General features: G+C 42.8%; 2 protein-coding genes across 2 annotated transcripts; one reads left to right on the forward strand and one right to left on the reverse strand.

Annotated features, from left to right (window-relative positions):
- Positions 1 to 998: 998 nt before the first annotated feature.
- On the forward strand, positions 999 to 6,267 carry LOC130405983 (kelch repeat and BTB domain-containing protein 3-like). Its single transcript, XM_056611338.1, has 10 exons — positions 999 to 1,102; positions 1,425 to 1,696; positions 1,823 to 1,988; positions 2,126 to 2,308; positions 2,590 to 2,763; positions 3,041 to 3,337; positions 3,905 to 4,147; positions 4,344 to 4,634; positions 4,894 to 5,043; positions 5,366 to 6,267. The coding sequence occupies exons 2-10, from the start codon at positions 1,425 to 1,427 to the stop codon at positions 5,495 to 5,497; spliced, it is 1,908 nt and encodes a 635-aa protein (XP_056467313.1). The 5' UTR covers positions 999 to 1,102; the 3' UTR covers positions 5,498 to 6,267.
- Positions 5,384 to 7,487, reverse strand: LOC130405984 (sarcolipin-like). The gene is made up of 2 exons (XM_056611339.1): positions 7,182 to 7,487; positions 5,384 to 6,832 (listed from the first exon to the last, which is right to left on the reverse strand). Exon 2 carries the CDS (start codon positions 6,686 to 6,688, stop codon positions 6,593 to 6,595), a length of 96 nt encoding a protein of 31 aa, XP_056467314.1. The 5' UTR covers positions 6,689 to 6,832; positions 7,182 to 7,487; the 3' UTR covers positions 5,384 to 6,592.
- Between the last annotated feature and the right edge of the window lie 2,524 nt (positions 7,488 to 10,011).

Genomic DNA, 10,011 nt, shown 5'->3' on the forward strand with positions numbered 1-10,011 from the left:
ATTTAGGATGTGATGTTGGCGATATCTAACCCTATATTTATTCAGAAAACGGACATAAATGGAAAAATATATTGAAATTGTAACAACAAACCTGGTTTATTTGATCAGATTGGGTGGGTAACAAAATGGGCCATAGCATCCCCTTTCACTAGCCTATAGCACTGGGTTTATAGGCTGATCATCCTCTACCAAATTGTGCGCATGTAATGATGGATGATGCCTATTTCAGTAATAAAATGCATAGTGTGCATATGTTATCGTTATTAGTTTTAAGATGTTAACTTGTATTTGTTTGTGCAGCTGATTAAATTACTGGAGAATGAGATACTAGACAACACATAACTAATTAATGCGCTCAACTAAAATAAAAAAAATAATGAATACGATTGTCATTGATGAGTGAATCAGCATTACTAGCAAGGATGTATTATGAGAACTATTGACGATTGGTTGGCGTAGCATTGTAAACGATGCAGAAAATCCTCTTGTACACCAGTAGATGAGCGCCCTCGAGTGGTTGAATGTGTTGAACGGATAGATTGTGTTTTGTGGTAAATTAATTTTTTGTAAATTATTACATTTCCTTATAGGCAATCTCCATATCGGTGTAGGCAACGAAAATAACACAAATTAAGTGAGGCACTCTCTAGAGAAGATAGACACATTATCTAGCAAGCCCTCATCTCCCCTAGATTTGGTTGTGCACGAGACCAGCTCCCCTTCGCTTTGGAAACATAGAAGCAAAGAATGTATACGTTTTTCAAGCATCACGGTTACTTTAATTTAATCAAAGCTGCTGTCTATCTTATCCGAAAAGGGTATCTGACAGGTATTAAAGACTACATTTCCCAGACAATAATAATGAGTCTCACGTTACGCACTCTGCGCCAAAGATATATCAAAATAGGCTACATAATATGGGGACACATGTGAATCCTAAATATGGTATAACATGCTAAGAAAACGACAATGAATATTAATGCACGCCTTACGTAAACTACAAAAGAGACTCCAGAGTGGAGTTGTCTTCTCGCGTGACGTCCTTCTTCCGGCATCACAGTGGTAGGCTACGAGAAAGAGAACTGTCCAAGGTTCTGACACCGTAAGTGCATTTATTCACTTGAGATAACAACAATGCTTACTTATCTATTTAAAGTTTATGCCACTATTTTATGTATTGGAATGGCTTAATTCCCTGATTAAACAAACATAAAAATATGATTCTGTCGGCAACCTGAGGATAATGCATAAAACTGCTCAGTTATCGGTTAGACGGGGACAACAGGCATATATGCCTGTGTCTTATTCTGACATATATGTCAGAATAAGTGTGTTCTTTGAATAGGTTCAACAAACAAACTAGTATACTCTCTTGCTATGTCCTTTTTATTTTCGCCAATATTGGACTCTTCATTTCTGGCCAGATGGATGCACGTCTCGAGGGGTCCTCATTTCCCCCTGCCAGCAGTAGTAACTGGAACACCATGATGAAGGAGGGTGACAGTTTTGAACCATGTAATGTGATCCCAGAGTGCAGAACTCTGCTTCGAGCATCTGAGTCCCATGGGCTCCAGCTTCTGAATCTGGTTAGATCATTTCGTGAGCGAGGACTGCTGTTTGACTTCACATTAAAGGCCCAGGAGCACACCTTTCCCTGCCATCGATGTGTGTTGGCAGCTTGCAGTGATTTCTTCAGGTAATATATATATATATATTTAGAGAGAGAGAGAGAGAGAGAGAGAGAGAGAGAGAGAGAGAGAGAGAGAGAGTATTATGTTATCTTTTGGTATTATGACTTTCTCTCTACCACACCCGTCATTAGAGCCATGTTTGAAGTGGATATGCACGAGCGCAATGAGGGCTCCGTAACCCTGGGCAACCAGTCTCCCAGAGCAGTGGGTGCCTTCCTGGACTTTGCGTACACTGGAGAAGCAGTCGTCAGTGACAACAACGTAGACATGCTTTTCCAGCTGGCCTCCTTCCTGCAGGTACAACAACCACAGAACAACTGTGCTGCAGTAATATAATACGAGTCCAGAATAGGTACACTGAAAACGTGAACTTTTTGACATGATGTAATAGTTCCTGTTGAGTACTAAGTATACCTGTCGATATGTACACACAGGTGTCAGTTCTCTCCAGGGCCTGCAGTGACTTCCTCATCAGTACCCTGGACATCTCCAACTGTCTGTCCCTCTCGGCTCTTGCTGAGGGCTATGGGTCATCGTCCCTACAGCAGAAAGCAAATGAGTTTGTGGTTCAGAACTTCCAGAGCTTCTCTTTAACACAAGACTTCCTAGAAATTCAGGTGCTATTCTTATTTAAAAAAAAGCAGATGAGGTGTTATGGGGCCAGGGTAGTAGTAGGGGCTAGGGTTATGGACTCCCAGCCAAAAGGAACTGGGTTCGATCTCCAAGTGGCCTTACCCCATCCTGCTCCTTAACGACCTATATCTGACTTCTGTGTAGGCCGCTTTGAATAAAAGTGGTCAAATGGCTATAAATATGTTATTGTTTTTTTCTTTCGTACACATGTGTTTAGCTATATTGTAATTAACACTTACTTTGTGTCCTAAACTTCTTCCTCCAGGTGGAAATGCTAGAAGCCTGCTTAAGGGACAATGCACTGTGCGTTCCTAGTGAGGAGGCCGTGGTGATGTCACTGTTGAGATGGTTAGATCACAATCTAAAAGGGAGACGGAGACTGTTGATAGGACTACTGTCTCTAACCCGATTGCACCATTTACCTGCTGCAGTGCTGACGGTAACCCCCCTCAACATGCGCATGGGTGCTCCCGAGTACATTGTGTTCATTCACACACAGAGCCACACATTTCTACTCGCAATTGGGTCAGGAGGGTACAATGGTCAAGTTATTAGACTCACACTGGAGCGGTGCCTAGCTGAAGATGCCTGCACCCCTTACTTTAGATACATCTCTGCTAAACGTCTAAATTGTAATAGTGTGCGAAATAACACCGGCTCCAAAGGTAGAAGACTGTCCCTGCTACAACCCTCCCTATCCTACATTTGACCTCCAGGCTTTGCGCGACACAGAGCCTCTCCTCCGTGGCGACGAGGCCTGCGTCGCCCTGCTGTCGGAGGCACTGGGGAAGCAGACCCGGTACGGCGGCCTGCTGACCGACGCCAGGCCCGCCACCGTACGGAGCTACATCTACACCCAGAAGACAGAGGAGAACGGCCAGACCCGGCACTCCTTCTGCTACTCCCTGGAAGCCGACCGATGGAGGGAGGTGTCGCCGGAACCCTGCCTGGGGGGAGGGAGCCCCCTGGTGCCTGACCTACCGGGTTCACACCTGAGCAGCTTCGCTGAGAAGGTAGGGGTCACTGCCGGAGGGTTGACATGCTCTGATTCAGGAATGTACATTTCCTGTATGTGTTGCCTGGTAAAAAATCCAGTCCAACAATTGGCTTAGGTGGAATATTCAATCCAAAGAACATTCTGGAATGCATTGCCTGTGTCATGAAAAGCAAAGGGATTGCTTATTATTATTTAAAACAATCCAATAGTTCAGTGTCTGGATTACTCATAGTTTTGTGTTATGGATGGGTTACAAAGTAATTGTTTGCGAGACATGAAACGGTTTAAAGTTCTCTTTACGGATTTTGATTTACAAACATACGTTTAGCTCTTAAGACATGTGCCAGTGAATATAACTATTAGTTTCACAAATTATTATCTGTCAAACTATAATAGTATATATGCATGTACATATGTATATGTATATACATACATTACGGTACCGGTATATATGTATATGTATACATGTATGCCACAACCAATTGTGGCATACATTTGGTGAAGCAAGTGAACTGGCTCAGTGCACAAGAAGATCTAACAAATTGCAGACATACAAATACTTCCTTCCCATTGTCTTTCCTAGTTGTTTGTGACTGGCGGTTGCCGGGGTAACTGTTGCCGAGCTGTGCGCCTCCATGTGGCTGAGCCATTCCATGACGCCACAGACGAGGTGTGGTGCCTCTGTCCTGTGACCGGTAGCTGCACAGCGAAGGCTGCCATGTCGAAGCCGCGCACCATGCACACGGCCGTGACCTGCCTGGACAGAGTGTACGTCATCGGGGGACGGTCCCGAGGACCCAGAGGAGAGACACCCAGTCTCCTAGAGGTCTCTCACTCTCTCTCACTCTCTCTCTCTCTCTCTCTCTCTCTCTCTCTCTCTCTCTCTCTCTCTCTCTCTCTCTCTCTCTCTCTCTCTCTCTCTCTCTCTCTCTCTCTCTCTCGCTCTATACTCTAAAACAAATTGAAGTTATTCGATTCAATTATAGTCAATTCTATGAAATTATTTTCTGCTCAACCGATAGGTGGAGTACTACGACCCCCTCTCCGAGAGCTGGACTTTAGTCAGCCCTCTGCCAGCAGCCATCTTCTACCCAGAGTCTAGCACCTGTGGCAGCATCATCTACACCCTGGGCTCAGAGGTGGAGATCAGCGACTCCTTCAACCCCTCCCTTGACTGCTTCTTCAGCTACAACGCCGGGCAGGACCAGTGGAGCCGCCTGGTGGCAGAGTTCGGCCAGTTCTTCCACGCCAAGCTAATCAAGGCCGTGTCTATTCATGAAACACTGCATCTTTGTGACCTGTCCACCTATAAGGTGAGTCCTTGCTAATGCACAGTTAATGCATGAATGAACCAATAAAAGCATTTTCTATGTGCTGAACATGAGGTTGACTGATTAAGAGGATGGCGTGTCATCGGTGATAGGGGATGAATTGGATGGATGGAGAGCTTCATCTGCGTTTTGATATTCAAACATTTGTAACCTTTATTGAATCATTGAATCGTTATCGTTAAAACAAGAAGTTACATTAGAGACCTATCCAACACGTATTCCTGTTCTTGGTTTACTGTAGGTCTACAGCTTCTGTCCAGAGACGTGCATCTGGAAGGGGGAAGGCTCGTTTGAGTGTGCCGGGTTCAATGCCGGGGCGGTGGGAACAAGGGACCGAATTTACATCCTGGGTGGAGAATACTCCCCTGACGAGATCACAGATGATGTTCAGGTGAGAAACGTACACTGCATGGTTTAAAAGATGTGTTGTGTCTCTGGACCCAGGCGGTTATGGTTGCTGGGTTGCACCCAGCATGGCGCTCAAGGGAGCACATAGAGTAATGCAAATTAAACAAAGAATCAAGAGATGGCCAGTGGGCCACAATATTGCTCATGCAATGGATTGCAATGTGGATGATTCGTTTACAAATGGCTAAAGTCTATCTGGATTACCGGTTGTTTATTTGGTCCCATCTATCATTTCATGATTAATTCATGCCAGGAGTTCATTTATAACGGTGATCCTCTCCGGCTGTGCTTTGCAATTTAAACAGGTTTACCACAGTGGGCGGAGTCAGTGGGAGGAAGTGGCCCCAATGCCCAGAGGCCTCACTGACTTTCACTGTCAGCTCCTTAGCTTCAACAGATACAGAGACCCCTGGGGGGAGAGAGGTGATCCAGCATAATGTACAGTGCATTGCATAACGCATGCATTTGTGCATTCATGGACGTACATGCAAGCATGCAAGTGGATGTACTGTACTTCATCCATGTCAAAAAGCCAGTAGGTATTCTTGCAGGGGACATGGGCTCTCCTTAGTCTCAACATTTCTAAGCTAGACTACCCCGCTTGATGACCAATTTGGAAAAAGTGAATAATCAGAGTATTTAACCGAGCTGTGCCAAGAAGACTATGGAGGATATCAACACTATGCTCTCTAAGGGAGATACACTCCATCTTTGTTATAGTTTCTTGTTACCTTTTTTTTTATAGTTTACCCCATTATCATGGTCCCGGGGAAATCTATGATTCGTTGCTATGTTTTAAGTACCAGATACATTGAGATACTTTTCTCGTCCGTCTACTTTTTTAAGTTTGCAATGGCAGCTGGAATATTTATTGTGATGTGTTTGTTTATAGGGGTTTAGGTCACATTGTGAAATCCATATAATATGAACGGTCCCCAGATGAGGATTTTCTATGCAGCCATTTAGAACAAAATGTAATAGAAAAGTGAACAGCCTCTGAATTATTAAACTAATGAATGGTGGTATGTGGAACAACTGTACAAATTAATTTTTATTTTCATTGCAAACTCAATTTTTTTTTATTTATATTGTGTTCTCATACCCCCAGAATTGCTCCTAATGTTTCAGAACATTTGAGTGAAAAAATGTTAAGCATATAAGGGTCTGTATCAAGTCCCGTAACTGTGCTGGAATAAAAATAAATAAAAAATTCAGGTGCCTTTGATTCCATCTCTTATATTTTTGACCTAATATGAAACAACAAAGTATTTCTGAGTTATTACTTCAGCAATATATTCTCTGTATCTTATCTCAGACATTAACCTGACCATGAATACAATGTAGGTCACATTCTAAACAGTGTGCCGCTAGACTGGGAATAAAAAGCTGAGCATGCAACATGTCTGAACCAGCATATCCTTTGCTGTAAACGCTCGGCACATGGTCTCTTTAACCAAACTACTGTGCCAGGTTATATCCAAACCCCCCTTCCTTCCAGAACATTCTTTCATCCATTTTTTCCATTAGCGGGTTCAGTTCTGGTATGCTTTGACAAGCAGCCACATGAGTAGGACCGTGAATAAGACAATCATGAAGTTGATGAACAGCTCCCGCGCTGAGCGGTCCATCTTGGGGCCAATGAAGCCGGAGAAACAGAGCGGCCAATAGGTCGATCAAAGTGGGCCAGGAGCGAGCTTCCAGAGGCAGGCAGGAAGAGGAGCAGCTGTGGTGGATTTTTCTTCGAGGACTAGTGCGAGACTGGTGCCCAAAGCCTAACATGGATGCAGGGCGAGGAGTGAAACAACTGGCATTAAAAACAACACAACAGAAAATATGTATTGGTTATCATTTTTTTTATATTCTGGGAACAGGCTTGAATGAATGAATGACTGATTGCCTATATGTGCATGTTCACATTATATTAAAGTTAGTTATTATTATTTGTCAAAAAAAACAAACACATTCAAACACTGAACTGCCTATACCAAATATTGTAGTATGGATATACATTTTTTCGTGTTTCTATGTTCATATTAGAGATTTATTTTACTAATGAAAATTTGTATAGATAAAACCCATATCTGTATTAATCTAAAGCATGTGGAGTTATTGAGCGGTTACCTTTCGTCTTGGGGATCTTGCGTTTGTTTGCAGCAGATACAAGGCCAGAGAGAACAAGGAGAGAGTGATGAAAAAGAGAGGCTGGTTCTCTATGATGGCTGTGCTGTGGCAGCCAAAGGTTCCTCTCTTTATCTGCAATGCAATGAGACTAGTCTCCACCTCGATGAGCTAAAGTTCTCTGTTCCCTTTGTTTCTCTGTCAGCCAATCAGGCTCTCATCTCTCTGCCTTCGCTTACATTCTTTCAGTCCTGTGGGCAACGAACACTCCTAAAGTAGCACTAGCCAGTTGACTGGCCATACTCCACATAGACACAGACTGATGTCAGGCACCATCTTAACCACCAATAGAGTGCTTTGGTATCCCCTGCACACAATCAGAGACATAGACAAATGGAAACACACATCCCCCCCCTGCCCGCACACACATAGACACACAGACACACACACACACACACACACCGATCCAAACCCATGTCCACATGTATGCACACAACACACAGGAGTGGCTTTAGGTTATTTATAAAACACTTGAAATAGTTGGATTACTCTGTTCTGAACACAATGCTCGTATGGATAGGGGAAACTCACAATATCACTGGGGCCGGAGCTATGCACGGGCACAAGAAGGGAAACACAATCTCCCCTTCCAAAATATGCATTGCAGAACTCCAGGGCTTCACTGGCATAAACCAAAGAGATCAACTTTACTAGAACATATCTGTGCAAACAGAATACTTTTTTAATCGTACTACAAGACTACATATCGTGTTGCATAGTATTGTTTCCAAAATATGTAAACAATGCCTCTACACAGCATGTGGAACCATCTAGTATGAGTATGTTGATCGTTGTCTGCATATTCAAGTTCGCTTTAGTTCCATTGCACGATTGGTAATTACTCTCCCATCATTTATATCATTGTTCACACATCAACTAGTTCAATATTTCCCACCCCTCGCCTGCCCTGCTGTATTGTTATGGTGTTAACGAAGGGAATTTGACCGTGCACTGATCTCTCAGATCACCTCACAATTGACAGCTGCCTTGAACGGTGTTATCTCCAGTCTGGTGCAAAACCTGATTGGCACGCTCTTACACGTGAACAGCAGACCGCGCCTGTGGTTAGGATTAAGTGTATACATGAGAAGTTCACTTGAAGTATTCGGGCGCAGAACGCCGAGGTCACTCTGTGAATATTCCCCAGATGATAATGTTTCACATTGTGTTGACCCACTCAGGGCACTCTGCCGCCAATACCGGTCCCCGCAATAAACATGTTTGACCTACGAATTATCGTTGCCAAGGAGACAGACGATGAATATAGCATGGCTAGGTGTACAGCCATTTAAGAGAGACAGCTGTGTGGAATGGACTCTGAGCTGTTGTTATGCTTTGGTGGATCTGTGTGTGTGTGTGTGTGTGTGTGTGTTTCTCTGATAAACAAAAGGACAGTCAGCAGGGTTGCCCTTTAACTCAGAGGAGACTTTGCCAGTGTTTGTGTGTGTGAGTGTGTGTGTGTGTGTGCGCGTCTGTGTGTGTGTGTGTGTGTGTGTGTGTGTGTGTGTGTGTGTGTGTGTGTGTGTGTGTGTGTGTGTGTGTGTGTGTGTGTGTGTGTGTGTGTGTGTGTGTCTGTGTGTGTGTGTGTGTGTGTGTGTGTGTGTGTGTGTGTGTGTGTGTGTGTGTGTGTGTGTGTGTGCGTGCATGTGTGTGTGCAGTCTACCAATTTATCACTGCATCTCTTTCTATGTATATTACATTATTGGTCATTTCTTTTAGTACTCTTGATACAATATGACTGAGTCATATTTGTGTTCGATTATATTCTAATCAACATGAGTAGTGTTGAATTATGAATCCATTTGCATTCAAAGGCTTATTTGTCCATGCAACGTATGTGTTACATATCGGAGCTCTTCCATCACTATTTTCGATATGGAAGCAGGCACTCCAAGACCGTCCACCTCAACCCCTCTGATTTAGGTTCATAAGTATGTTGATGAAATCAGCAGGATTCTGGCCGTTGGCTACCAGATCTACATCTCAACTTTTTTGGTGTCTTGGGATACATTAGTGGAATGTTCAATTTACAACAGGGTAAGCTTATGTTTGCCTGGTAGAAATCTACAGCAATTGACAGATATGAGTCTAATAGATGTGTAAAAAAAAAAAGAAAGCAAAAATAACATTAAGCTCTATGGCCCATTTAAATCATTTCATTTAAATGAAAGGCCTATATTGTGTTCTTTATACAGAAGGTGCAACAAATGATGGATAGCAATTGGAAATGCATCATGGCCAGAGCTGAATAAGAACTGTTCTTTGTGAGCACACAGCTATGGGTTCTCCTCTCACCAGCTGTTGTTTTGCAGACCAAGCAACACGCTGTTAAAACTGGGTATTCCCACTGTCAGATCAGCTTGGGGTTTGCAATTACTATGATGACTGTGAACAGGTGAAGATCATGTCGCCCATGAAATGCCTGGATAAAAACACACGCACGCACACCCACCCACCGATCCATAGTCTAGTTCTTAACCGTAGCATCGATCATATCTATAGTACTAGTAGGCCTACCTTGTAGTTGAGATGGGCCAATTTGATAGTTTTTTTTTAACACTAAAATAAGAATGGAAGGTTTAACTACCATTCTTGCTATATAAATGCTATATAAATTTCATTTATTATTATTATTATTATTATTATTATTATTATTATTATTATTATTATTATTATTATTATTATTATTATTATTATTATTATTATTATTCTTAGCTGTGTCAGTGGCTCAGTCAGAAATACTATTTCGGTCTTTATTTAATATGTTTTTGTT

Source organism: Gadus chalcogrammus, chromosome 16 (genome assembly GCF_026213295.1).
Source record: "Gadus chalcogrammus isolate NIFS_2021 chromosome 16, NIFS_Gcha_1.0, whole genome shotgun sequence".
NCBI lineage: Eukaryota > Metazoa > Chordata > Actinopteri > Gadiformes > Gadidae > Gadus > Gadus chalcogrammus.

Bases quoted from the DNA above. Each gene is read 5' to 3' on its own strand.
- LOC130405983 (XM_056611338.1), top strand. From the start codon at position 1,425: ATGGATGCACGTCTCGAGGGGTCCTCATTTCCCCCTGCCAGCAGTAGT. The intron at 1,989-2,125 runs GTACAACAACCA...ATGTACACACAG, and splicing joins AGCTGGCCTCCTTCCTGCAG to GTGTCAGTTCTCTCCAGGGC. The intron at 3,338-3,904 runs GTAGGGGTCACT...TGTCTTTCCTAG, and splicing joins TGAGCAGCTTCGCTGAGAAG to TTGTTTGTGACTGGCGGTTG.
- LOC130405984 (XM_056611339.1), bottom strand. From the start codon at position 6,688: ATGGACCGCTCAGCGCGGGAGCTGTTCATCAACTTCATGATTGTCTTA.